Genomic DNA, 27,705 nt, shown 5'->3' with positions numbered 1-27,705 from the left:
GCTGATCGTGTATCTTACAGTCTAAGGAGCACAGCACGACTGCCACCTCTGTCACATCACAGCCCTCTTCACACGCCCTTCCAGGTCCCAGGTGGAGAAGCACAAATTCCTCTGAGGGCCAGAGACATTCGCACCACGGTCTGTGAGCAGCTCCCTGCATCCTGTCGATAAATGTGAGCTGACACTGTTGCTAATGGGTTTCCTTGGCACGAGGTGTCTTCACCTCCGCTGCTTTCTCTCATGAAAGACTAAGCCCACATGACGAGTCATCCATCACCAAGGGTCCTGAATTCTTAAGAGACCCGATGTTAGAATGCTGGGCAAGTGAGACAGCCCTCTCCCAGAGCGAGGAGATCTTACGTCCCTGCTCTGCTGCTCTCTTGTCTACAGAGAACATTGACAATGGCACCAATGATGGCTAATGTTTCCGAGCATTTCTTATATGCCCGGCATAGTTCTCACAAACACCTAGGAGGTAGGTACAATTACTATTCCCATTTTACAGATCAGAAGACTAAGGCTTATAAAGGTTAAACACCATGACCAAGGCTACACAGCCAATAGGTGGGACAGCCTGGATGTGTTCCCGGGCATCTGGTGCCAGGTTCTGTGTCTAACCTCTATCCTTCTCAAAGCAATGCAAACATACCTTGGAGACCACCTGAGAAAATGACAAATCCTCTCTACAGGACAAAGGAAATACATACCAATCTACATTAAACGTGCAATGATTTCTCCCTCAAGTCGATTTCAGCCTGTAGGCTAGGAAGAGCCTTTTCTCATAAATGGTAGGCAGGTGGCGCTAGTGGTAAAGACCTTGCCTGCCAATGCAGGAGACATAAGGGGTGGGAAGATGCCCTGGAGGAGGGCATGGCAATCTACTCCAGTATTCTTGCCTGGAGAATCCCATGACAGAGGAGCCTGCCAGGCTTACGGCCCATAGGGTCGCAAAGAGTCAGAGACGACTGAAGCAACTTAGCACGCAGGCACAGCCTTGCCCTAGTCATGTGCTTGGATAAGGAAGCAACCGTCCACCTGAGAGCACAAGCTTCCCCTCTATTCATTCATTCACTATTTTTTTAGCTTGTGTCAGCCAGGATCAGTGGTTAATGAAGATGGATGAGGAGTCGTCCCTCCGAGAAAACTCAAGATACCCGAATTTGATGGTGTCAGAGAGAGACTCGAAAACCCCGAGGTGACAAAACAGATGTGTATGTTGCTCTTTTACAAAATCAGAAGCCTCTGCTTTGGGCTCATATAATTTTCTTATTTTGGCAAGTTCAGTTCAATAATGTCTACAATTTACATTTGTGCTCGAAATCCAAACCAAATCTCGAACTCACCTGCAAATAACTGGTTATCTTTCGTAGGTAATATACATTCTTAGGGATGCTGCCTGTGTCAAATTAAGAAATCTCAGTCCCAATTCTATCTCCAACACTGGGTAAGTCACAACCTCTCAGCATGTTTTCACTTATTCCCATAAAACATGGGTGCAATTATCCATGTTCATACCCTAAGTTACTCTAACTGATGCCATGAGCAGCGGGGTAGGGGTGGGGTTGGGGGGGACAGGACAAATGCCTTAGCAAATGTTGAATTCTTATGAAGCAAGCCAGATGCTATCAACTATCTGTCCTGAGTACCTCTGATAGAAATACAGACCATTCATTGAACTCTTTAGAGTTACGTAACAGTGTTCAGTTAGATGGCTACATATAAACTACAGGACATCATAAGGAAAACGGTTGTTATCCATGTTTGATAAAGAAATGTGAAACCACAAGGAGACAAATTGCTGTCCAGGATCTATAATCAAGAAAGTAGTAACTGTCTCTCTTGGTTCTACCATATAACATTATGTGAAGGATATGATGAAATTTGTGCCTAGCTTTGAACATTCTGTTCCCAAAATCATATGGTGAGGCAATTGAAGGCCATGCTTTTGGTTTTTACGAAGCAGCACAAGTCCAGATGTAATGTGAATCAGTCTCGTTAAGTTTCTTTCCAGATTAGTCTCTAACATGCCAAAGCCTCATGAGGAAGTCTGAAAATTTTACTAAAATGAAATCAAGAACAGGCTTACATGTAAGAAAAGATGAAGAATGCAAGTTAAAAACAACTTCAAAGTTGAAGCTGAAAGGCAAAAAAGCAATTTGAAAAATGAAAAACTAATCTTGGTTCAAAATGAAAACTTAGAGAAACAAAATTTTTAAAAGATAAAGATTTTCCTTCAGTGACCATTGAAGAGTCAGAAAATTATATTCCCCCTAACCTCACTAAGAAGCTGTGCTATTTAGCATATTAAGAAACTAGACTAGACAAGCATAGGAAGTATGTTATAATTCTACCTTCAGGGCTCTGATGTATCAGACTTTAGAACTGGAATACCATCTCATGACTAAGTGAACCAATCATAAGAAGAAGTTCCATAACAAGACTGGTTCATTAGGGCGACCATCCAAGAATTCAATTTATTGACTATAAATACTTTGTTACATGCATGGCAGAATGTTTATAACTACTGAAGCTGGGTGATGAACATGTGGGGAATTTCTGAGTACTATTCTGCTTGTATAGGCTTGAAATTGTCCATGATAAAAAGTTAAGGGGAAAAAAATCAAAGAACTAAGTTATAAAAAAGGTTAACAAAAAAAATCAAAGAAACATGCTATAACCATGTTATTTCTATGAGCAGACCAGATACTACTGGAACAGAGAAGCCAAGAGGAAACACAGTTTAGTGATAGAGAGTAGGTTCTAATGTCAGACTGTTCAAATTATAATTCTGGATCTACCATTTATTAGTGAGGTGACCTGTAGGTCACTCTGGCATAAAGATTATGCTCTTCTCAGATGAATTTCTGACTAAGAGCAAAAAGCACCAAAGGTTATTTCCCCAATTTTGAATTCTTAAACATTTTACAAACTACTTAACTCTAACAAGCCCGTCAGCTTTTCAAAATGAAAGATAATGTAACAGGTCCCAAGGTCTGTTCCCTCATTCAGCTATGGAATCCATTTCTAATACGATCTATAAAGAAGGTACAAAATGCATAGTCAAGTATTTCAAGAAGAAGGGGAGAAAAGTCAGGTAGGTTGTATGCCATCTCAGATATGTATCCAGTTTTCAGTCCAGCTGACTAAGAATACTAGTGTTCACCAATATGAAGCAACTCAGTGGATTCAGTAAGGTAAGAATTGATTTCTCCCTTTATGTCTCTTGTGGGCAGTTTACTGGACTTCATCACTGATACTAGACTCTGGGCAGGAAGGGACATGAACATGACCAGTGGGGAAGACCACAGCCAGAGGTGGGCGGTGCTCTGTCACTTCGCTGTGACCGACTCTTTGCAATCCCATGGACTGTAGCCTGCCAGGCTCCTCTGTCCATGGGGATTCTCTAGGCCAAGAGCACTAGAGTGGGTTGCCATGCCCTCCTCCAGGGGATCTCCCCAACCCAGGGATTGAACCCCAGGTCTCCTGCACTGCAGGCGAATTCTTTAACGTCTGAGCCACCAGGAAAACCCAAGAATACTTAAGTGGGTAGCCTATCCCTTCTCCAAGGGGAACTTCCCGACCAGGAATCGAACTGGGGTCTCCTTCACTGCAGGCAGACTCTTTATCAGCTGAGCTAACAGGGAAGCCCAAAGCTAGAGCTGGGCAGAGGAAAAAGGCAGCCTGCCCAAGTATCTCTGCTCTGTTTACTGCCAGCTTGTAGTATTACCAACACTGCTTTCTGAGAAACCATCAATCTTTACAAGCAGAAATCCCCTAGAGCACAGTAACAAACTGCTAACAATGCTATCTACAGAAACAAAATCCTAGCAATGGTGTTTAAGGTTGTCACATCTCCTAAAAGAGCACAAAGGGATTCTATATCGGACATGGCAGCCAACGCCGACCAGGGTGACGGACGGAAGGGCCCCGCGAGGCAAACACACATCGCCAGCATAACAACAGACAACGTAGTCTCCCTAAGGTCAGGCCAAGTGTGCCAATTAAATTAGATCATGTTTTCTTTCCTTCCTTCCTGTTAAGTCAAAAAGAACATTACCAAGAAACACAGGAGAATAATTTATTTTTGGCTTTGAACGAACTATACACTACACCCACTCAGTTCAATTTCTTATCTTTTGGCTCTCTACTGAAATGCTTTAGTCTGTATAATCTCAGGCATTTTACTTTTTCAAGAACAACGAAAAAAGTTAGTTTAGTCCTAACTTGACAGCTGCAGGTTTCACTACAGGCACATCAGGGGGATCAAGACCCCAGGTCTCTCAACATAATAATGGAACGAGTATAAGTGAACAGAAGCAAAACTTTTATTGAGTGGGGCATAGAGGTACAGTTGAATGGGGGAAAAAAATTGGCAAAGTAACCTAGAATCCCCTTTAAGAGTAGGTATTTAGGTTCAAAGTAATAAAGACAGTAACTCGCCCTACACAAAACAGAATATCTGCCTGACTTTACAAGTGTTTGTCCTCTTAAATGGATATCACTACTATCTACAAACTCAGTGACTCTTAATAGATAGAAAAACATCTCAGAAACAAGCCAATGGTCCAGGCTGGTCTAAACAAACCATAATTTTGGTCCTTTTCCTAGACACTAATCTTTATAAAAACAAACCATTTACAGGGACCAAATAAAACCAAAAATGAAACAGAAGCTACACAGTTTCATCTAAAACAATCTTATGTTTTAAAATGTTGTTCAGTCACCCAGTCATTTCCAATTCTTTGTGACCCCATGGACTACAGCAAGCCAGGCCTCCCTGTCCCTCACCATCTCCTGAAATTTGCCCAAGTTCATGTCCATTCCATCAGTGATGCCATCCATCAATCTCATCCTGACACTCTCTTCTCCTTCTGCCCTCAATCCTTCCCGGCATCAGGGACTTTTCCAATGAGTTGGATGTTATCAGATGACTAAAATATTGGAGCTTCAGCTTCATCATCAGTCCTTCCAACAAGTATTCATGGTTGATTTCCCTTAAGATTGACTGGTCTGATCTCCTTGTTGTCCAAGGGACTTTCAGGAGTTTTCTCCGAAAAGGCATCAATTATTTGGCATTCTGCCTTCTTTACAGTCCAGCTCTCATAACTGTATGTGACCACTGGGAAGACCATAGCTGTCTCTGTATGGACCTTTGTCAGCAAAGGAATGTCTCTGCTTTTCAACACACTGTCTAGGTTTATCACAGCTTTCCTGACAAGAAGGAATCGTCTTCTGATTTCATGGCTGCAGTCACAATCTGCAGTGACTTTAGAGCCCAAGAAGAGGAAATCTGTCACTACGTCCACCTATCCCCTTCTATTTGCTATGAAGTAATGAGGCCGGATGCCATGGTCTTAGTCTTTTTAATATTTAGTTTTAAGGCTACTCTTTCACTCTCCACCTTCACTCTCATCAAGAGGCTCTTTAGTTCCTTTTCACTTTCTGCCATTAGAGTATCATCTGTATCTCTGGGGCTGTTGATATTTCTCCCACCTACTTGATTCCAGCCTGTAACTCCTCCAGCCCGGCATTTCTCATGTGTCCAGCATACAGATAAAACAAACATGGTGACAGCAGACAGCCCTGCTGTCCTCCTCTCTCAGTCTTGAACCAATCCATTATTCCATACAGGGTTCACCAATTTCTTCCAATTCAGGCTTTTCCTTTGCATTCATTTCTTAACTATCATCAACTTACATTATAACTGAATTCTGATTGCTTATTTTAAATCTTTCTGCTAGCTTTCCTAAAGTTCATAACCCATCTCTACCCAATTCCAATGTTTTTGTGTCCTAAAATGAGCTCATCTTATAAGAAATCACCACTTAAAATACATGCACAAAATGCACTTTAATTCCTAACAGTTTAGCAAGTGTCTCATAATCACAGAACAATGACAGAAATCACAGAAGGGGAACATGCAACTACGTGATGATGAACAGAGTAACAGTGCTGATATTTGTTTACATATAAACACTGAGCTGCAGAGTTCCACAGCAGACCGCAGGGACAGTTAAGCCAAAATCCACCCATGATCATTTCACAGGGAGATGAAGAGACTTGGAATGACCCATGAAATGGCCTCTCGGTGTTGGCCATTGCAACTGCCTGTGCTGCTCAATCGGGGCACACACAAGCCTTGTCAAGGCTCTTCTAAGACAGCAGTTTTCAAATACAAATGACTGAAGCTCGATGTGCTCACTTCCAAGCCTCTACATCCCTCCTTCTTCCACCTTTTTACCCCTGGAAATCCTAGAGCTCTAAAGGACTTAGCTGGAAAATCATTTAAACAGAGAAGGAAGTAACAGTTGTTGAGATCTCTAATTTCTTTTTCTTTTCTTTCCCTTTATTTATTTAATTTCTAGCTGATTCCTGCTTGGGTGAGATGGCTAAAGTTCGATTCCAAGTGTCTGGGTTATCTCACTAGATTCCCCATCTACTTCCTCCCAGCCCTCTAGCTAGTCTAGTAAGTAAGCTGTGGTTAACCTGTCCTTCCTCGCCGGAATCCACTGGCTAAGGTAATGAATGTGGACTCTGGGAAGAAGGTGCTGTAAGATGCACACAGCACCCAGGCAAACATGCTGACATGCATCATGTTCTAGGGCAGGTGCCACTTTTTGGTTTGAAACCCTAAAAATTAAAGCACACCACCACCTTAGTATCTCCCTTAAACGCAGATAATAATCTACTATTATCTACCATGAAAAACAATCTTAAAATATATGGTCTCAAAGATTTGCAAGAACACACCCTAAACAGTTAATCAATGGTGATCTCTGGGTGACAGGATTATTAGAGGTTCCCCCCCCCGAGAGGTTTTTTTTTTTTTCCCCCCGACTTTGGGCTTATCTGTAGTTTTTATTTTGCTACAACTCACATATTATCTGTGTTTGTTTTTTAAAGCCCAATTACTAGAATTTACTTAAGACTTCTGCCTGGCTTTTGATTGTCAGAATAAAACAGTTCTAAATGGTAACCACAACATTCTCTTCCTCTTTAGACCCCACAACTTCTAATGAGTCTCCAATAAATGCCTCAAGTTTCTTGCCAGGCCCATTCTCCTCCTTGGAAGGCTTCTGATCTTCTAGAGTTAGTGCAGCCAACAAAAAGGCACCAAATGCTATACAGCCAACAGTCCTGGCAAAGGACACTCAAGTTTCTTACTGGCCAAGGGATTCCGGTACAGAGAGGTGTAGGAGGGTCACTATGGTCTGGAACAAATGCCAGCACATACTGGTCTCAGAGACAACCATGGCATTCAGGCCTACCATGATGCTGGCAGGAGTGCTGGGGGCAAACGAGATCCTCAGATTTTTCTCTACAATAGTCCAGCTAATAATTTAGCTAACTGGACCAATTACTGAAAAATAGATTCACACCAGGGCAGCTCTTTCTTCCCATATCTCTTAGGAGGCAGAGAGTAGAACAGAACCCAATCACTTTGAGTCTGGCAGTATTACCACCGTAAGCTTACCTTTGTGGCCGTGGTCTTCACCCCAAGAATTTTCCACTCTCCATTTTATGAAAGCGCCCTCCTGATCATCCTGTAAAAGAGTGGATGACAGCGTAGAGTCTGAAATGAGATCTGTCCTGATGAGGTGTCATGTAATTTCAGCTCTTATTCAGCCACTCAGAAGAAACAGCCTTCTCTATACAGCAACGCTATACATCACCAGGGCTGTATATCTTCTACTATAACTAAGAGAATGTTCTATTAGAGGTGGATTTTGAATCCCTTCAGGTGAAAATACAATAAACCCAGCCAAGCAATAAATATTACTGTTTCCTCCTTTACATTTTATGGTATACAGAAAGTAAGCACATTAAAATGCCTTTTGGCTAAGAAAAAGAAAATGTTAAAATTACGAAAAGCAGTAAACACCATCTGAAGCCAGGGACTCGCTTTCAATTAGCATTCTTTGCAGAAGCATCTCACTGTGTTTATTTTAGCAATGAATCTCAGACCTAGTCAAGAGTTTAAAAAAGAAAACAAACACATTCCCATCATATAGCCTACTTTTCTTACTTAGGGGAACCAAGAAATGATACTCTCCAAAATGTGCCTTTTTACTGATTTGGTTACACAAATATTGAATTTAATACAGTATAGATGGAATGGCAAAGCAAAACACTATTTCCATAAAACAAAACCTAGGCAGTTCTGTTCCTCTATCTTCATCAATAAAATGATACTCATCATGATAATTTTCATTTACAGTCTTTATTACAGTGATACAGAGAGGGATAAGAAGGTTCCATTTGGGAAAAGACTGTTCTCTTTCATGTTTACCCAGAGCATTAGCTGATGTCAAAACAACTTAAATCTTTGTAGCCTGAGAAGAGAACTGGCTCCTGAATTATCTCATAATGATTTCATCTGTCAACTCCCACTTGCATAAAACTGCACGAATCACATCTAAATAGGATTCAATTTTACTCTTGACAGTTTTCTTGAATCTCAGGAATTTTCCATCTCAGAAATAGCCAACAATCAAACCCAAAAGTTTCAAATACCCTTACCTGGACTACCCCTTAATCTTGGCCCCAGAGATTTTCAAAACCACATCAGTAAACTCCACATTCTGGGCCAAGCTTATTGAATGGTTTGGCTTTCTTCTCCCTGGATTATAGTACATCTTTACCTTCCTTTTAAAATATCGGTGTTAGAATCGACATCACCTGAAGGCATTTATTACAGTAAGTTTGACAATGCTTCCTCTTCTTGCCTTTGCCAATGAATTCCTACATGACCTAGATCAAGCCACGTCATCTACAAATATAGAATAGTATCTGGAACTCCCTCTCAGGGATTCCAAGAAATCAGCAACAAGAAAGGATATCCCAGAATACTTACAAGCATTTATCTCCACATTATCATTCAAAGGCAATGCAAAGTAGTTTTATAGAGGTCAAAAGTGGAGAGAAGAAAAAAATCTCAATATAAAATTCCAGTTATGATAACATTAATTCTGCTTTATAATATTAACATGTAATGTAGCTCTATTTCCCAGAGGGAAAAACAGCGTATTACTAAACCATGCCTATTAAAGAATGGAACTTCCAGAGAAAAAGACATGGAGTATGTATGATTTTTATTTCTGAAAAGTAGTAATACTCTATAACAGAGATGGAAAATGATAAAAAGCCAAACTGTCTTGGAAATTATAAAGTTTTTGTTTTCCTTTTTAATAATCCTCTAAATAGTTTAAAAGTTTAACTTTAAGGAGCTTAGTTGTAAATCCACTAAATTTTATAATATAGCAGGTCCAAACAGAATAAAATACCAAGTTTTTCATATTTAAGTGGTTTAATAGTACTTTATTCTAGTTTATTTATGATTACATTTTATCTCAATATTTATAGTATTTTCTGAAAAGCGCCTTCTAATATTTTGCTTCCAATGTCAAGACAGTTATTCTGTGACACTCTTTCCAGTAATTAGATAGGCCTGGAAAGAACACATTTGCTTGCAGTGGTAAAGAATTACAGCATAGTTTGATGTCTTCTCTTCTTTATGATCCCTGAGCACAGAAGTAAAACTCTCTTCTACAGACTGGGAATGAAGAGGCTTATTTGTGAAAGATAATACTGCAGTTGTTGTTTCCAACACTGTATCCTAGAAACAGTGGTGTTACTAGTCAGAATATTCCATAGGGAAATCCAAAATACTCTACATCCCATTTCCTGAAACTCTGAATAAACTCAGTAATGGGCATGGAGTCTACCAATTACTGTTATTGACATTTTACTGCAGAAGAATCTGAATGACAAAGGTGAGACTGAACATTAACCATCAAGATATGAACACTTTCAGGGCACACTTTAATTCCTTATTAAACTGAAGTGGTCTTCCAAGTTTCCTTGCTGACCTCTTTTCACACCGAGAATTTCCAAAGTTACAAAGAAGCAGTTACTTCCTTACTCCCTGCTGACCCAAATTTTGTTCCTCATGGAAAGTTCCTATTTTTATGACTTCTAAAAGCATGCAGCCAACCCCCCAGAGAGGTGGGTACAATGTCTCGCTTGGAACCTAACTTCTAACAGGAAGCACATACACTGAAGAAGCTCCGCTGGATTAAATGGCCCGCAGGGGAATGGAGGTCCCCCTGTGCAGACACCAGTTTCTGCACGCTGGGGGTCATACCTTTTCTGAGACAGCAGTGAAGGTCATGGCGTGGGTCATAAGTGACTCGCCAAAAGTCAGCCTCTCAGCTTTATTCATGTTCTTCATGGAGACACCGAACACCAACTCATGGTCATAGCTGTTATAAAAAGAAGAGTACAGAATATAGAAAGTACAATCACGGGGGATAATTGGCTTCTGGCTATGAGAAGATCACAGAAGAAACTGAAGGGGCTCAGCAGCTCCAGACAAATCTGGGCTGCAGCTCTTCTGAGAACATGGGATGTGCAGAATCTAGTCTCTCAATGGGATTCCATTCTCTCTGTGTCACAAGAGCACTCAGAAAAATAGAAGTTATTAACATAAATTCCCCTAATCAAAAAACTGACGAAAGGCTGCACTGTCAATTTGGAAAGAAAACAACAGCAAAAAAAAGTTTTTGAAGTATTTCTTTCAAAAATGGTCTCTTTTGAGCTGGTTGGGCTTCCCCTGTGGCTCAGCTGGTAAAGAATCCGCCTGCAATGCGGGAGACCTGGATTTGATCCATGGGTTGGAAAGATCCCCTGGAGAAGGGAATGACTACCCACTCCAATATTCTGGCCTGGAGAACTCCATGGACTGTATAGTCCATGGGGTCGCAAAGAGTTGGACATGACTGAGTGACTTTCACTTTGAGCTGGTAGAATTCAGTTTTTGAATTCACGTAGACCATGGCTAACTGTGAAATTTAAATAAATGTCAAAATACTGGAGAATATTTTCAAAGTTTAGAAAATCTCATGAATTCTTTTAGCAGATTTCCTTTCTCCTACTGTTAACTGTCAAGATATTTATTCAATTTCCTACAAGTAATAATTACTTAAAAATAACACTAATGTGATAAATTTTAACAGTCAAGGATTTAGTATGATTTGGTTCACAAACGAACCTTCGTTGTCATCAACAACCAGAAGGAATGCTTTAAAGTGTGTATCCAAATTAGTCCTAGTTGTCATAAAGACAAAATACATAAGGTATCAAAATAATGGAAGTAGTAAGAAGAATCAAACATCAAACCAGAGACCTAGAAAACCTTTTGTTACATCCCAAATACACTTAACAGATTTACACATTAATCAATTTTTTTTAACCTGTCTTCCTCAAGGAGAAATATTGTATTATATCTCTTATATGTGGAATCTAAAAAGAAATGATACAAATTAACTTACTTACAAAACTGAAAAAGACTCAAAGACTCAGAGGAAGGACTTGTGGTTACCAGGGGAGAGGGACTAGTTAGGAAGTTTGGGATAGACAAGAATATATTGCTGCATTTAAAATGAATAACCAACAGGACCTACGGTACAGCACAGGGAACTCTGCTCAATGTTATGTGGCAGCCTGGATGGGAGGGGAGTTTGGGAGAGAATGACTGATACATGCATATGTATGGTTGAGTCTCTTCACTGTCCACCTGAAACTACCGCAACGTTGTTAATCAAAATAAAAAGTTTTAAAAAAAAGTTTCTTCCTCATGTAGTATGACTTTTTAGGAGCATCCAACAATTTCAACTCAGATATGATCTTGACTTCCCAGGTTAGAGCATGTAAATATGTGGCGTTCCAGCGTTTCAGCTATGAATCCTCAAACTCTACAAAATGGAAAGAAACAGGCCCACCCTCAGGCTTAATCTCTGAATGAACCTCAGCTGAGTCACTTCGTACCAAGAGTGCACGCCAACAGCCACAACCCACAAATGATTTTCTATTTTAAATTTCTTGTACTCACACATTCATGTCACTGAGGCCCAGTTTGCCATTGAAGTGTTTCCCAACATCACAGCCAAACCATACAGCCTAGAAACAGAGGAAAGAGGAAGACATAATGTCAACATATGTCCTATCTTCCTATTCCACCAAAGATTTGGAAGAAGAGACTTTAACTCTGTATGTAGGAGACACAGAAACAATACCAACCTCTCCATCTTTGATGGAGGCAGCAACCATCTTTTTCAAGAAGTCAATGGGTTGGTTGTTATACAGAGTTTTTCTCCCTCCGACCATATTGCTTAAATAGTCCACTGTGTAAAGTTTGTTGTACTTGTGCTGAGGCCGAGGGTCATTCACTAAACAAATCTAGGAGATCAAGAATATGTTGATCAGAACATAACACCAGGACTATCAAGACAGAGACCTCCCCTCCAAGTTCATATATTTATATCAAGCTTATCACCTCTGCCTACAAGAATAAGCGTTACGAACACACTGTTAAATAACCAAGAAACAAAAGGTGGCAGGGTCCTTTTGAGAGAGGTCCCTGTATATTCTATTTAGTTGAAGGGAGACATTTGGGAGCTGCATCACCATTTTTCCTATTGGCAAAGTCACCCCAAAACTAATCCTGAAGAATTATGTGCACCAAGTAAGGCCAAATGATGATTCAGGAGCCCATCATTACAAGAGCCCTGCTCTCAAGTTTCAAGACAGGCTCAATGCCTGGTAGTACAGTTGAATTGGGACTCCAATGATAAAACAAAGCCATTTGCTTTTAAGAGGGTGAAGTGAAAAGTGAAGGTGTTAGTCACTCAGTTGTGTCCAACTCTTTGCAACTCCATGAACTGTAGCTCGCCAAACTCCTCTACCCATGGAATTCTCCAGGCTAAGAATACTGGAGTGGGTAGCCATTTCCTTCTCCAGGGGATCTTCCCAGGGACTTCCCAGGACCCATGGATCAAATCCTGCATTGCAGGCAGATTCGTTACCATCTGAGCCACCAGGAAAGCCCTTTAAGAGGGTCAAGATGCCAACAAGGAAGGGAAGACTGGCACCTGCTAGGCAGGGGGAGAAGTCCTAAAGTTAGTGGGAAAAACCGGGCTGAGATACTGCCCCTTTCCACAGAAGAGTCCCCAGAGCGCCCACAGCACAGTGATGCTCTGAACCCATGGTAAGAAATGCCCAACAGGCTCTTATTGTCTGTGCACCGGAGAATGACTCAGGGCCCAGATAAGGGGAGCTGATGGGAATTAAACTGAATGTGGACCCACAGTTAGAGAAGTCTTTGAGGAGGAGTACTGGGAATCCTGAGTGGCCAACTGAACGGGTATATAAAATACTTCAGAAGAAGAGGAAAAATTTGGTTTAGTGTCTTGTTGGATGACCATGCATATTAACCTTGGAATTGGATACTCTTTCTTGTAGTCAACAGGTATTTGAAAATAAAAAGCCAATGGCTGCCATCGCCAGTTTCTAACCTTATCTTCCATATTGAAGAGTGGCTTGACATGTTGCTTGTAAAACTTCAAGGGTGTTATAGGGCCAATCTTTTGATAGTTTTTATCTTTGTCTCGATACTCCCAGGTGAACGTCTCTGGTGGATTACCCAAACAGATGCACACCACTCTGAATATCTGGAAAAAAGCAGGACAGATGAGCAATGGCTAAAGGGAAGCCGTATTTTTACCTCTTTTCTTCAAGTTTCAAGCTTGGGGAACACAAGAAATCAGCGGCTATATTCAAGTCAGAGATTTCACAGGAAACTTAATATTGCTCCAAAAATGGGAAGGTTGATGTCCAGGATTTGGTATCAGCAAACTTCTGAGTTCTTAAATAAACACTCAGAACAATACAATTCTGAAATGTTAATATTTAGTGCTTTGTATTTGCCCTGCAAGTCAAACTTCCTTAGCCAAGAAATCACTCACCACTGATCCAAGCAAGATCTGGGTTGCTGCTGATTGTATTTCAAGTAACAAATAATTACATACATTTTATAAATAGATTTCCTTCCCTTTATGCTTCCAGGTTTTGCTTTGATTGTGACAGGGGTCTCTACTCCCAGAAAAGTCACTAACTTTTTGGTGGAGTTTAGATGACAATGTCTACCCAAAGTAATATCAGAACGAGAATACACTGAGTAGAAAGGTACCATTTCTGGGGTTGAGACTGTAACATACTCTCTAATGATGTCACAAAACCTTCAAGTTAACATCATTACAATCCAAGGGTACATTTTATATTATTTTCATCTTACAGAACGACAGAAGTATAGAGACATACCCTGTATAAGGTCAGAGCACAGAAGTACTTTCTCTTCTGTATCAAATTTCCTTTACTTTTGAAAAAATATACACTATGATCTGCCTCTTCTTTCTCCACCCCAGTCACCACCCTGATCCAGTCTCATCACTTACTACCTGCATTATTTGCTCCTTACATTTGAATACTCCACTACAGTTAAAAGAAATGGATCCTGAGTGTGACTGTTTTGTGCTACCCATTATATATCTGCCAGGTTAACTTAATTCTCATAGAACTCTCTCAAGGTGTAATTTCCCTCTTCCTCCCTCCCCCAAAAGACTCAAAGAAATTAAGCAATCTACTTAAGATCACATAGCTAGTAACTGGCAGAATCATGATCTGAAGTCACATACTGTCCAAAAAAAAAAAAAACAAAAGTATACCATGTCTCTCAGTCTTCTCAACAAAAATGGTAGATACTATTCACATTTGACAGATAAAGAAACCAAGGTTCAGGAAAATAAATAGCTTGACTGAAGTCCTAAAGCCAGTACATTGCAAAAATCAGGCCTCAAAAAAGCCTTGGGACAGATACCCTGATAAGCAAGGTTCAAACTTCTTCTTTGAACCAAAGCTAGAAAATTAGAAATAGGCCTGCCTATGACTTCAGGCCTATAATTAAGGATAAAAAGACTCTTATGTCATATGGAAGACAGAGCCTGATTCTACCACCTTAAGAAACACATCAACCTACAGATGAAGTTATGTGTGCCTTTCATTTTATGTTTGTTTTCCCAAGAGTCTTCCTTTACTAGGATTTGCTTTATGTCTTATGAGCCTGAACAGCTGGTCCTTAACCCACCACCCTCCCTTTTTAAAGTTCTGTATTTATTTTTGGCCGTGCTGGGTCCTCGCTGCTCCGTGGGCTTTTCTCCAGCTGTGGAAAGCAGGGGCTACTGTCCAGCTGTGGTGTGTGGGCTTCTCACTGCAGCGGATTCTCCTGTTGTGCAGCACGGGCACATGGGCTTCGGTAGTTGAGCCTCCAGGCTCTAGAGCAACTCAGAAGTGGTGGCATACAGGCTCAGCTGCTGTGTGGCATGTGGGATCTTCCCGGACCAGGGATCAAACCCATGTTTCCTGCACTGGCAGGCAGAATCTTTACCACAGAGCCACCAGGGAGGCCCAACTGCCTCTCTTTTAGCATATCATTCTCAGGCAGAAAAGCAGCAGCCGGGTATCACATGAGCAACTGTAATTGAGCCAATCTAGCCATGGATTAATGAGCTCTTTTTGAGATTCATAAGGACCGGACAGTCTTTTTGTATTTCCTCAGCACCAAGGCCACAAGTGGGAATTTTCATCATGAAGACCCTGCCACTGGTTAACTATGGTCAAGACAATTAAAGTGTATAATATGTTTAAAAAAGGAAGGCTGTATAGCCTTAAATGATGTGTATTTTCAACTAATAATCATTGTCACATGTGTATGAACATTTTATACAGGGTCATTTTAATTAATTCTCAGTCATCCACTTGGTTTACCCAGTTCAGTTAGGCCCTGGCGAAAAAATGGGGGAGACTAGGGCTAGGCCTAATGAAGATTAAGTAAGTGAACTTCTGACTACTTTTAAACACATTCTAAATATAAATATGAGTGTTTTACACTATGATTTACATATACCTTATTGGGCATCTGACTCCCTCTCTATAGTAAAAAGTGTGAAATCATTCCTTCCTTCTCATCAAAAATGCACTGAAGGAAATCTGCATTTTAGCTATCTAAATGAATTCTATAATTCATCTTTTTTTGGAATAAAAATATTTATGCCTTACTGCATATATTTTATAAAGCTGAATTTTTATCAAAGATATATACAAGGGATGAATGAGGATAAGGGTGACATCTCTTTCTCTTATATTTTGGTAAAACTGTAATCTGAGGCAATGTTGTTTTGTTTTATATTATTTGTTTACCATGACAATAAATTATCCAAAGCCATTCACATTCAAGTCAGTTTAAAACACTTTGGAAGGAACGTTTGGCTCCAAGTCAACTAACAATAGTGAAACAAGCTCTAATTTTAAAAAATTATCTGAATTATAATCTTCAGGGCCCATGATACTTCAATTCTTGATAAGAGACTCTGCTGTTCTGAAAAACTATTCCTTGTTCCCAAAATACAAAGCTGGCAGTGAGCTTTGGGTATCTGAGACTGCTCTCTGGTGGACAACTCGGGAGTTGTTACCTGTTTCTCACAAGATGAAGTTGACATTCAGGACAATAAAAGATACTGGACATTGAACAAAGTCTTTATACAGAACTGAATACTGGTGAATAATAGAACCCGAAAGGCAATGGAAAAAAGACAAAAGACACAGAAAGCATGAAATACAGGACACAGGGAAAGAATGTATGGACCGCAACTTAAAGACAAATGATGTTGGACAGAGTCAATTTCCATCCTCATGGCTAAACTGGAAGACAGACACCAAGTAAGAGGAGGAAGGCAGGATGCAATAGCTGAGAGTCAGTCATGAAAGCTTAGAAGGGTGAGAGTTTAAAGCCAGCTACAGGCAGACACAGAATGGAGGAAACCATAGTAATTAGAAATGTTACTGGCTTGGCCAAAAAGTTCGTTTGGGTTTTTCCATAGGATGTTACGAAAAACCTGAATGAACTTTCTGTTCAACCCAGAAGAATGGGAAGGTAGTGCAATGGTTAACAACCAAGCTACTTGCAATGGAGCAAAACTGGTAATGCTAAGAGTTCAGTGCCTGGTACCACAGAAGAAGTGACAGAATCTTGGAATCATCATTTGTATTTACAATACTGGATTGTCCAGTAAAGTCTGAAGCACTGTAGAAATATGATTTCCTTCTATTGTAAAAACACAAAGCTACAGTGCCATTAAGAAATCATATACTCTGATCTTTTAGTTTCACTGATGGAGAAATTAGGTTCAAAGGTAAAGTGACCTATTGATCACGGAGAAGAATGACTGCCAGGACACAGAAATGGTCACAGAAAATTGCCGAACTTTGGGGAAGGTTTGGTGCCGAGGGTAAATGAGCCAGTCACATGAGAAGAGTGGAGATCTTGGTGACTGCTGACAATGCAGAGAAAGGGGAGAGGAGACAGCTCTCTACTGCTTTCTGATGGGGAATGAAAGGCAGGCAGGGATCTGCTTTAAAAACAAAACTCCTACTTATGCCAGCAAAAGCAAGTGGAGGAGGAGAAATTTCCTGGAGGCATTAGATATATTTTAGGGCAGGGAAAGACATAAAAACCTACACTTAAGAGGTGTGTGCCTTTCTGTGATGTTAAAGAAAATGAGCTCGCAAGGATGATAACTAAGGGTCAAATGATTACCTTCAGATATAAGAAGATCTACAGTGAGCTAGCCACTGGGGGATTTAAGCTGAGGAGTGATGTGGCTTAATTTTTGTTTTAAAAAAGATGTCACCCTGGCTGTTTTGAGAACGCATGGTAAAACAGCGGGAGAGGAAGAAGGGAGACCAGTTGGAGGCTACTGTTCTGTAGATGAGATATGGTAGTGGTTCCCACTTTTAGAGTCTGTTTAGATCAAAGAAATAGTGAGAAATTCAGACTCTCCAGCTCCACCCAGATCTACTGAGTCAATCTGTACTTTAATAAGATCCCCAAGGGATTTGACTGTAAAGTTTGAAAGCGCTACGTTCCCTCCTCCCAAATTCTGCTTCTTCAATTATTACTTCTCTCATTCACACTGCTATCCCTGACCACATACATGTTCCCTCATAATCACTCAAAAGCCTTCTCTCCCCTACCTGGAAACCTTCCATTTATATCACCCCAAATCTTCCCTCTTCCTTGTCCTCCACATTGGCAAGTCCTGTTATCCTCACTTTGAAGATACACCACCCTCAAATATATCCACTTCTCTTCATCCTTATTTTCATCCATCTAGTGGGAACCACTACCATATCTCATCTACACAACAATAGCCTTCACGCTGGTCTCCCTTCTTCCTCTCCCATTGTTTTACCATGCGTTCTCAAAACAGCCAGGGTGACGTCCTTTTTTAAACAAAAATTAAGCCACATCACTCCTCAGCTTAAATCCCCCAGTGGCTAGCTCACTGTAGATATTCTTATATTTTTGATGTTTATGCTAAGTGAAATAAGTCAAACAGAGAAATACTGTATGACATCACTTATATGTGAAATCTAAAAAACACAGCAAACTAATGAATATAACAAAAATGCAGCAGACTCACAGATACAGAGAAAAACTAGTGGTTAACTGTGTGTGGGGGAAGGGGTAATATAACGATCGGAGAGTGGGGGCTACAAACTAATAATGGTTGTAAGACAAGCTCAAGGATGTACTGTACAAAAGGAGGTTATAGCCAGTACCTTCTAATAACTGTAAATGGAAAGTAACCTTTAAAGCCTGTGTATACTCGATGACATAAAGCAAGATCCTCTATGACCCATCTCCTAGAGTAATGGAAATAAACACAAAAGTAAACAAGTGGGACCTGATTAAACTTAAAAGCTTTTGCACAGCAAAGGAAAACTATAAACAAGGTAAAAAGACAACCCTTAGAATGGGGTTAAATAATAGCAAATGAAACAACTGACAAAAGTTTAATTTCCAAAATATACAAGCAGCTCATACAATTCAATGCCAGAAAAACAAACAACCGAATCAAAAAGTGGGAAAAAGATCTAAACAGACATTTCTCCAAAGCAGACATACAGATAGTTAACAAACATGTGAAAAGATGCTCAACATCATTCATTATTAGAGAAATGCAAATCAAAACTGCAATGAGATATAACCTCACACCAGTCAGAATGGCCATCATCAAAAAGTCTACAAACAATAAATGCTGGAGAAGGTGTGCACTGTTGGTGGGAATGTAAATTGATACAGCCACTATGGAAGACAGTATGTAGATTCCTTAAAAAACTAGGAATAAAACCAACATATGACCCAGCTTCCCTGGTTGCTCAGACGGTAAAGCATCTGCCTATAATGTGGGAGACCTGGGTTCGATCCCTGGGTCGGGAAGATCCTTTGGAGAAGGAAATGGCAGCCCATTCCAGTACTCTTGCCTTGAAAATCCCATGGACGAAGGAGCCTGGCAAGCTACAGTCCATGGGGTCGCAAAGAGTCAGACACAACTGAGCGACTTCACTTTCACTTTCTTTCATGACCTAGCAATCCCAAACCTAGGCATATACCCCGAGGAAACCAAAACTGAAAAAGACACATATATCCCATTGTTCACTGCAGCACTATTTACAATAGCTAGAACATGGAAGCAACCTAGATGTCCATCAACAGATGAATGGATAAAGAAGTTGTGGTACATATACACAATGGAATATTACTCAGCCATAAAAAGGAATGCAGGTGAGTCAATTCTAATGAGGTGGATGAACCTAGAACCTATTATACAGAGTGAAGTAAGTCAGAGAGAGAAAGATAAATATTGTATTCTAATACACATATATGGAATCTGGAAAAATAGTACTGAAGAATTTATTTCCAGGGCAGCAATGGAGAAGCAGACATAGAGAATAGACTTATGGACATGGGGAGACAGGAGGAGAGGGTGAGATGTATGGAAAGAGTAACATGGAAACTTATATTACCCTATGTAAAATAGATAGCCAACGGGAACTTGCTGTATGGCTCAGGAAACTCAAACAGGGGCTCTGTATCAACCTAGAGGGGTGGGATGGGGAGGGAGATGGGAGGGAGGTTCAAAAGGGAGGGGATATATGTATACCTATGGCTGAGTCATGTTGAGGTTTGACAGAAAACAACAAAATTCTGTAGTTATCCTTCAATTAAAAAATAATTAAAAAAAAAAGCTTGTATATAGAAAAAAACTATAGGCACTAGAGAAACACAAAGAAAATGAAAAAATGAACTTATTAACAGTGCATAGGATCCTTTCTTTAAGCTAAACTTTATATGATCTTAAATGAAAAAAAAGTACATAAGGAAAAGTATCAGAGAGTTAGCAGTGATAACCTCTGGATCACAAGGACTTTCTATGTCATCCTGCCCTGGGTTAGTTAGTACATAATTTCTTATATTTACAAAAGTTTAAAAGTACAAGCCTTATTCACGCTCCTGGTATAACACACTCAAAAGCCTCTAACGTGCAACAAGGTAGAATGATTAGCAAATGTAATTCAAATATATTATATGCTTCAAACTAAGAAGTTAACTGTTCAGTTGAAAAAATAAAAGCAACAGGTATCCCTCCAGAAGAAAGGAAGAAAGATAAAAAGAAAGAGACACCTAGGTGTGTGCTGTGCTGTGGTCAGTCAATTCACTTATGTCTGACTCTTTCTGACCCCAAGGACTGTGGCCCACCAGGCTCCTTTGTCCATGGGATTCTCCAGGCACGAATACTGGAGTGGGTGGCCATTCCCGTTTCCAGGGGACCTTCCCAACCCAAGGATCGAACCCAAGTCACCTGCATCACAGAGGCAGATTTTTTACCCACTGAGCCACCAGGGAAGCCTCCTTAGAAAGAATGCCTTTAGCATAAACACATCTCATTCAAAGCTATGTGAGCTTCATGGCTGTTGATTCAAGTCATCATTTTGAGGTGCCTACAAGGCTAGGCAAATCACAGGTACTAATTTGTGGCTTTAAAACCACAACTAGACTCTTCATTACCAGAAGAGTCAGGTTCACTAATGAGAAGTCATCTAGGGAATTGTAAAAATCTAAAGACCTACCACACAGAATCCTGTAGTCAACAGTTTACAGAGAATCATTAAGTAAATAATCCTATAAAACATTTATACTCAGGACTTGGCAAGGTGGTGTTTTACTTTTTCCAAGGTTAGGAAAGTAGAGAAAAGATATGTAGAATATATCTGCCCTCTTAGCTACTAATCACAGGCTCAGATAATGGACTTTAGATACATCATTTAAAAGATCATTAAAGCAAATATCTTAAATCAACAGGATGTCTGCGATCTGCAATAAGTACCATCTGAGACTATTTCCATAACTCTTTACAGACCCTTCCTCCCTGCCCCCTACACCCCACCATCTTAGTATAATCATAAAGGCAAATTATGCAAGAGACATGGCCTTAAGAAGAGAGATCATTCTAAGGAAGAAACAAAAAAACTACCAATTCCTGGACAACTGCTATATACCAGGCACTAGGACTTACACTCAGATATTTAATTCTTTATGTGATCCCCACAAAAATCCAATGAGGAATGCATTTTAAACTCAAACTGAATCTGAGACACATTAAGTATTTTATCCAAGATCACAGAGCTGTTAAGTGATAGAGGTAAAACCCATGTCCTATTCCAAAGCCTATTTCTTTTACTACAGATACCTTTCTTAACAAAGAACACTTAAGGAGTAGAGACAGAAGTAAATATGAGACAATTTAAATGTATCAGGCAAAATGACACCTCTGTATTCAACCACTGAACAATATTTAAGAAACTAAGTTTTATCAAGCCCAGGGATAGAGGAGCCTGGTGGGCTGCCGTCCATGGGGTCGCACAGAGTTGGACATGACTGAAGAGACTTAGCCCAGAGGCTGTAGAGGCATTAAAGAAACAGGAGAATATCAGATAGTTTAAATGTATCAGGCAAAATGATACCTCTGTATTCAGCCACTGAACAGTATTTAAGAAACTAAATTGTATCAAGCAAGAGGGTAGAGGCATTACACATGAACAAATTGAGACTTGAGAGTTTGAGGAACCTATCCCAGGTCACATGGCTGTTAAATAATGAGAAGGCGAGATGGTCTGACCTCAGAGACCATGCTCGGAACTACACTCTGCAGCCTCTCTAAAATTCAAAGGAAAACACGAGTGAAGCATTAACGTTGTCCACTGTAGGAAAACAAAAAAAATTTAGACCATTTTAATTCCACAAAAATAGTCCTAAAAGAACTGTTAGTTGAGTGATTTCGAGTAATGGGTCCACTAGATGAAAAACATAAATATTTGTACTTTTCTTAAAGCAATTTCACAGTTTTATACATATTCATTTGGATTATGGATAGTATTACATCTAATCATTGATGTAATTATATAATAAAGATTCTTAACTGCCTTGATAATAAATATTGCAGCCTAGTATTTGTTTAACGCTCTTTAAGTTTTCCAAAATGTCTTCACATACATTGTTTTAACCACTATAACCATCAATAGTTTCCCATTTTCACTGCTACAGAATAAAGCCAAAAGATCTGGCATCTACCTAAGATTCCTCACAGCTCTGCCTTTCTAGCTTAATTTGCTACCAAACACACTCACAAAACGTTGTTTCAGGTACTCTGTTGTCTGAAGATTTCACCTTTGCTCATGCCACTGTACATGCGAGTCCTGTGTCTGGAATGGCTTTCCCAGTGTTTCACCTGGTAAATCTCTGCTGCTCTTTCAAGAACTGGTTCAAATACCTGTCCCATGAAACCTTCAGTTCACTGACTTATTCACTCCCTCCTCTATGACCACCAAGTCCTTTTTTATACATCTCCAGCAAAGGATTTATTATAATTATTCCTGTGCTTTTTTTTTACCAAGGGATTAAGCTCCTTGAGAGTAGAGACTGTCTTTCTCATCTCTGTATTCACAGTGCCAAACTCCTAGCAAGTATTCAATATTTATGAAATGAATAAAGACTGAAATTATATAGAATCGTAAATTGGGAAACAGCAGATTCAAGTACAAGTCCCGTGTGAATGTATACTCAGTTGTTCAGCTGTGTCCAACACTTTGCGACCCCACAGACTGTAGACCACCAGGCTCCTCTGTCCAGGGAATTTTCCTGACAAGAATAATGGAGTGGCTTGCCCTTTCCTCCTCTCAGTGATTTTCTGACCCAAAGATCGTAACAGTGTCTCCTGCATCGGCATGTTAATTCCTTACTGCTGAGCCACCTGGGAATCCCACAAGTCCCATACTAAACTGCAAAGTTTTTACCTCAGCTTTTTTAGCTGTAAAATTAAGTAATTTTCAATTCAATGTTAATAACAATGACTATGCTTCGTAATCAATTTAACAGATAGGAACATTCTCAGAGTTCTTTAAAAGGGTCACAAAAAATCCAGTAACTGTTATTACCTCCTCCATCATGGAGTCCTGTGTGGCTGAGATTTCTTCTTTGGTTGCACCACTGTGTACCAGGTTCCGTAGTCGTATGCAGAATTCTCTCATCTATGACAAAAATTTATTTAGCATTTCAACAGTTACCCAAATTCAACTGTAAAGGAGACTAACAGACCAATGCTAGCTCCGTTTTGAAGTATAACTCAGTCAAGACCCAGGGCAAAGTTCATAGAAGCAAATGTTTTCCCCAACAACTCCACTTACACATAGAAAAACTTTCTCCATAAGGAGAAAAGACATGGATGAGTCCCCTAAAATACTAGATGGAACTGCTTCTGCTCTGCAACTGATGGTACCCTTTGTGATGTGTCTGGGAATAGGGAAAACATGTGATTTCAAAATGCCTATCACGAAAAAACGGGAGGCAAGTTGATTATGCCACTAATTCACTCTAATAGGTTTTAATTTAGAATCTTCCTGGTTGTCTATTTCTTCTCTGTAAAATCATTATGATCACGGCTATGCCAAACCCCAATATACTTTTCATTTTTGTTGTTTTCAATTTTGGGAGACGCCTAAGATAAATGTGAGTCATAAACCTAGCCACAGGGCTACAGAGGATCTTGTTCCCACCTGAAATGGAATTCAATGCCTTACTAATAACGATCTTTTAGCCTGTGCATAATACTCCCCAGTTTCCTGAGTGGAAAATAACCTACTTCTCATATTGGGGAAACACATTTTACAGTTTATTTTAAAATGTAGTCTTTCTTCCAGGGATGACAAATCCAATTTTCAGCCTCATAGATCAAGACAGCAGATTTTGGCAACTCCCAGTTCTTAAAAAAGAAATCTGGCAGGCGGAGCAGCATCCCTGTAGGATTCACAGTCCTCCCTGGGAAAATGGGTTACGTAGAGAAGACAGAATGATTCATTAAGATAACTGAGGCAATAAAAAGCAGTTCAGGGACCACATCAAATGTTTTAGTGAGTGGATAAACTACACTTGAGGTAGTTTGGGGAAGCCTAAGAACTCTGCCTCTTCTTTAAGGAGGTCTTCCAAAGAGTTGTGTTTGGTTTTACTAGACCATAAAGCTGTCCCAGTCTGCCTCCACTAGAACCAAGTGAGAGGCACAGTACCCCATGTGCTTGTCCCACACTGAGAATGGGGCTTTCATTCCTCAGTACTCATAAGAAAGAATTAAAACCAACAGAAATAAAAGTGGGATATTTTTAAAGAGAAGAAAAAAACCACTCTACTAATCACCATTATTTTTAAAAAATAATTATTTTTTAATTTTGGCTGTACTAGGTCTTTGATGCGGTGGGTGGGCTTATTAGTTGCCCCACAGCACATGGGACCTTAGTTCCATGACCAGGGATCAAACCCTTGTCCCCTGCATTAGAAGGTGGATTTTTAACCACGGGACCACCAGGGAAGTCCCATCAGTTACTTTTAAAGTTAATATGCAGCTACACTGCCTTGGATGGACAATGAGTAGCTATCTTATATATAGCCTGTGTACACTGCAATGCCCAGGAATGCCCCTGGAAAATCAGTTAGGAGTTCTAAGGTAAACACATTACATGCAATCCCGCCCTGCTCCGTATGGTTGTACCTTGTGATTCAGAATATCATTCATCCTTCTGGTTGCCTCTGTTGTGTAAGTTTCAGGGAAGCACTTCTTAGGGATAACACCATATTTTTCTAACAGAAAACAAATTTTAATGTTCCATAAAGTAAACGTAAATTCCAAGTGTCAGAAATTTGGACAAAAACAGCTATTGCTTTTAAAAATAAGCCATATTTTGCTAGTCTAACAGTGACTGCAGCCATGAAGTTAAAAGACACTTGCTCCTTGGAAGGAAAGCTATGACAAACCTAGACAGAGTTATTAAAAAGCAGAGACATCACTTCACCAACAAACGGTTGTATTGTCAAAGCTACAATTTTTTGAGGAGTCATGTATGGATGTGAGAGTTGGACCATAAAAGGGGCTGAGTGCCAAAGAATTGATGCTTTCAAATTGTGGTGCTGGAGAAGAGTCTTGAGAGTCCCTTGGATAGCAAGGAGATCAAACCAGGAAATCAATCCTAAATATTAACTGGAAGGACTGATGCTGAAGCTGAAGCTCTAATACTCTGGCTACCTGATGAGAAGAGCCAATTCACTGGAAAAAGACTCTGATGCTGGGAAAGATTGAGGGCAAGAGAAAGGGGCGACAGAGGACGAGATGGTTGGATGGCGTCACCAACCCAATGGACATGAATGTGAGCAAACTCCAGGAGATAGTAAAGAAGAGGGGAGCCTAGTGTGCTGCAGTGCATAGGGTCACAAAGAAACAGACATGACAACAAAGACAAAACCCAGAAAACTGAACAATCTCACGATATTATTAAACAGGTCATTTAATCTGCATATTTATCCATCCATCTTGGAATTAATTCTGTTTTTAGTCTAACACACTTTGCAAAGTACTCAATAGGAGGGAGTTTCCCCTAAAGACAATTTTTTGAAAGAGGATATTTTCAAACAGTTGCGGTTTTCAATGTGTTTCTTGATTACATCGATGAGAGAAACTTTTTCATAGAAAGTTAGTTATACTTAATACATTTTCTTCTCTAAACTTTAAAGTACCTATCTCTTTACCTCCAATTTAAGAAAGGTACTTACTAGGTAAGAATGTGAGATAAAGGTTCTTAGAGCTAACTGTATACCCTTCTGGGGACCAGTTCTACACTATATTTAAACACCAAAGAAATGGCCTATGCTGAACTACAGAGCCTTGTTTCATGAAGCTGTGTTTCAGTTCTCTTACAGAAAGGCTCTTACCAACAATATTGACAAGCATATCCCATTGTCCTCCATCATTGGCAGGATTCATAAGCAAATACTGCACCAGCCTACCATCCTCAGGCTCCTTTTTCTGAGCTGTGTCCACAAAAGCATTTAAGAAGAAATAACAGCGTTCAACCTAAAGTAAGAGAAGTTAAATAAAATTAAAGGAGAAAAGAGCTAATATCTTTAATGGCATTAGCGACAGAACAGGAGTCCTGGAACTACTACAGACCCGACAGAGTAGGTATTTTTAAACTAAAGTTGATATCTAAATAGCACTATCTCTGGGACCTCCCTGGTGGTTCAGTAGTTAAGACTCTATGCTTCCATTGCTGGAGGCATGGGTCTGATCCCTGGTTGGGGAGCTAAGGGCTTCCCTGATGGCTCAGTGGTGAAGAATCTGCTTGGAATGAAGGAGACACAGGAGTTGCAAGTAGCTAAGATCCAACATGCTGCTCAGTGTGGCCAAAAAACAAAACAAAAAAGAGGAATATCTGGCTTCATAAGAATATGTGAAGGATTTTCTTTTAATGTGTGTACACATTGTAATAGTTTATCCCGAACAAGGCACTACTTTATTCTGAAACAAAAATCTGATACTTAGAGCCTTCAATCAATAAATATCTAACAGACACATACAATGTACACTTTAAAGATTTTCCTTTAAAAAAGGAATAAAATTATTTACTGTTTTTCAGACAAGTACTACCCAGAGAAAGGGAATTAGGTCCTAGAAGGACAAATGACCTACATAAAGATGCTAAAAGGAGAAATTATTGAAAACAAAAAGTTTTAAATAAGAAAGACACAAGGAAGTAGTAAGGTAAGTCATCAGACTTATTATTTCATTGCCAAAAAGCCACCTACCAACCCAGTGGTTCTGCCTTTGAAAAGAATCAATTTTTGATACTTTGGAAATCAGAACAAACAGTGTCGTACCTATAATGGAAGGCAGACGACAACTGGAAAAGCAAGAAATGAAGAAACAGTCCCTACCAAAGCTGATGCTGAAACAAAAAGACTCTTGAAAAATCAGTTCCATACCTTGTCCCAGAAAAAGAGGTAAGACTGACTAAATTCAAATTCTTCAATATTAAATCTTCTCATGAATGGAAGTCTCATAACATTCAGACAAGAAAAGATCCAGCATCGCCCTAAAAGGAGAAAGCAAATCAAGAAATTAGGGTGAGTGTCCACATAGATTACACTGTTCTAATTATATTTCCCAACACTGAATATACGATAACATCTTGGACAATTTAAGACCAATCAAAAAGCAGAAAGATACAAAAACAAGAAAGGTAGTTTCTTTTTGACTATTTGCAATATATATACAAAGTTTTATATCCTTAACGTATTAAAAAAAAATCTCTTTACATATCACATAAAGAATCAATTACAAATCGCTTAAGAAAATTAGAAAAAGAAATATTGATAGGGAAATATGAGTAGAGATCATGAATAACTAATTTAATAGTCAAAAAAGACACAAATAGCCAAGAAACATTTTCTTTTTAAAGTCCATCATAAGATACTTAAGTGGGGAAGCATTATTTTATAATTAATAATGCCCAGTATTGGCAAGGACCCAGGGACACAGCCTTCTTACACACCTTTGATAAGAATCTAAACAGGTAAAAAATATCTGAAGG

General features: G+C 39.6%; 1 protein-coding gene across 2 annotated transcripts in view; it reads right to left on the bottom strand.

The window, feature by feature from the left end:
* The window catches only part of BLMH (bleomycin hydrolase), a 41,172-nt gene that overhangs the window by 9,552 nt on the left and 3,915 nt on the right, over positions 1–27,705 (bottom strand). For both annotated transcript variants that reach the window (XM_040243832.1, XM_040243833.1), the window contains exons 3-11: positions 27,098–27,207; positions 26,048–26,189; positions 24,834–24,922; positions 23,230–23,322; positions 13,353–13,508; positions 12,079–12,237; positions 11,891–11,958; positions 10,145–10,262; positions 7,475–7,544 (exon numbers count right to left, since the gene is read on the bottom strand). In XM_040243832.1, coding sequence (XP_040099766.1) covers positions 7,475–7,544; positions 10,145–10,262; positions 11,891–11,958; positions 12,079–12,237; positions 13,353–13,508; positions 23,230–23,322; positions 24,834–24,922; positions 26,048–26,189; positions 27,098–27,207 — 1,005 coding nt within the window. The remainder of the gene's footprint in view (positions 1–7,474; positions 7,545–10,144; positions 10,263–11,890; positions 11,959–12,078; positions 12,238–13,352; positions 13,509–23,229; positions 23,323–24,833; positions 24,923–26,047; positions 26,190–27,097; positions 27,208–27,705) is intronic.

This window comes from Oryx dammah, unplaced genomic scaffold (genome assembly GCF_014754425.2).
Source record: "Oryx dammah isolate SB20612 unplaced genomic scaffold, SCBI_Odam_1.1 HiC_scaffold_8, whole genome shotgun sequence".
NCBI lineage: Eukaryota > Metazoa > Chordata > Mammalia > Artiodactyla > Bovidae > Oryx > Oryx dammah.
The sequence above is the reverse complement of the archived record's forward strand: the minus strand, read 5'-3'. Positions and strand labels throughout refer to the sequence as shown.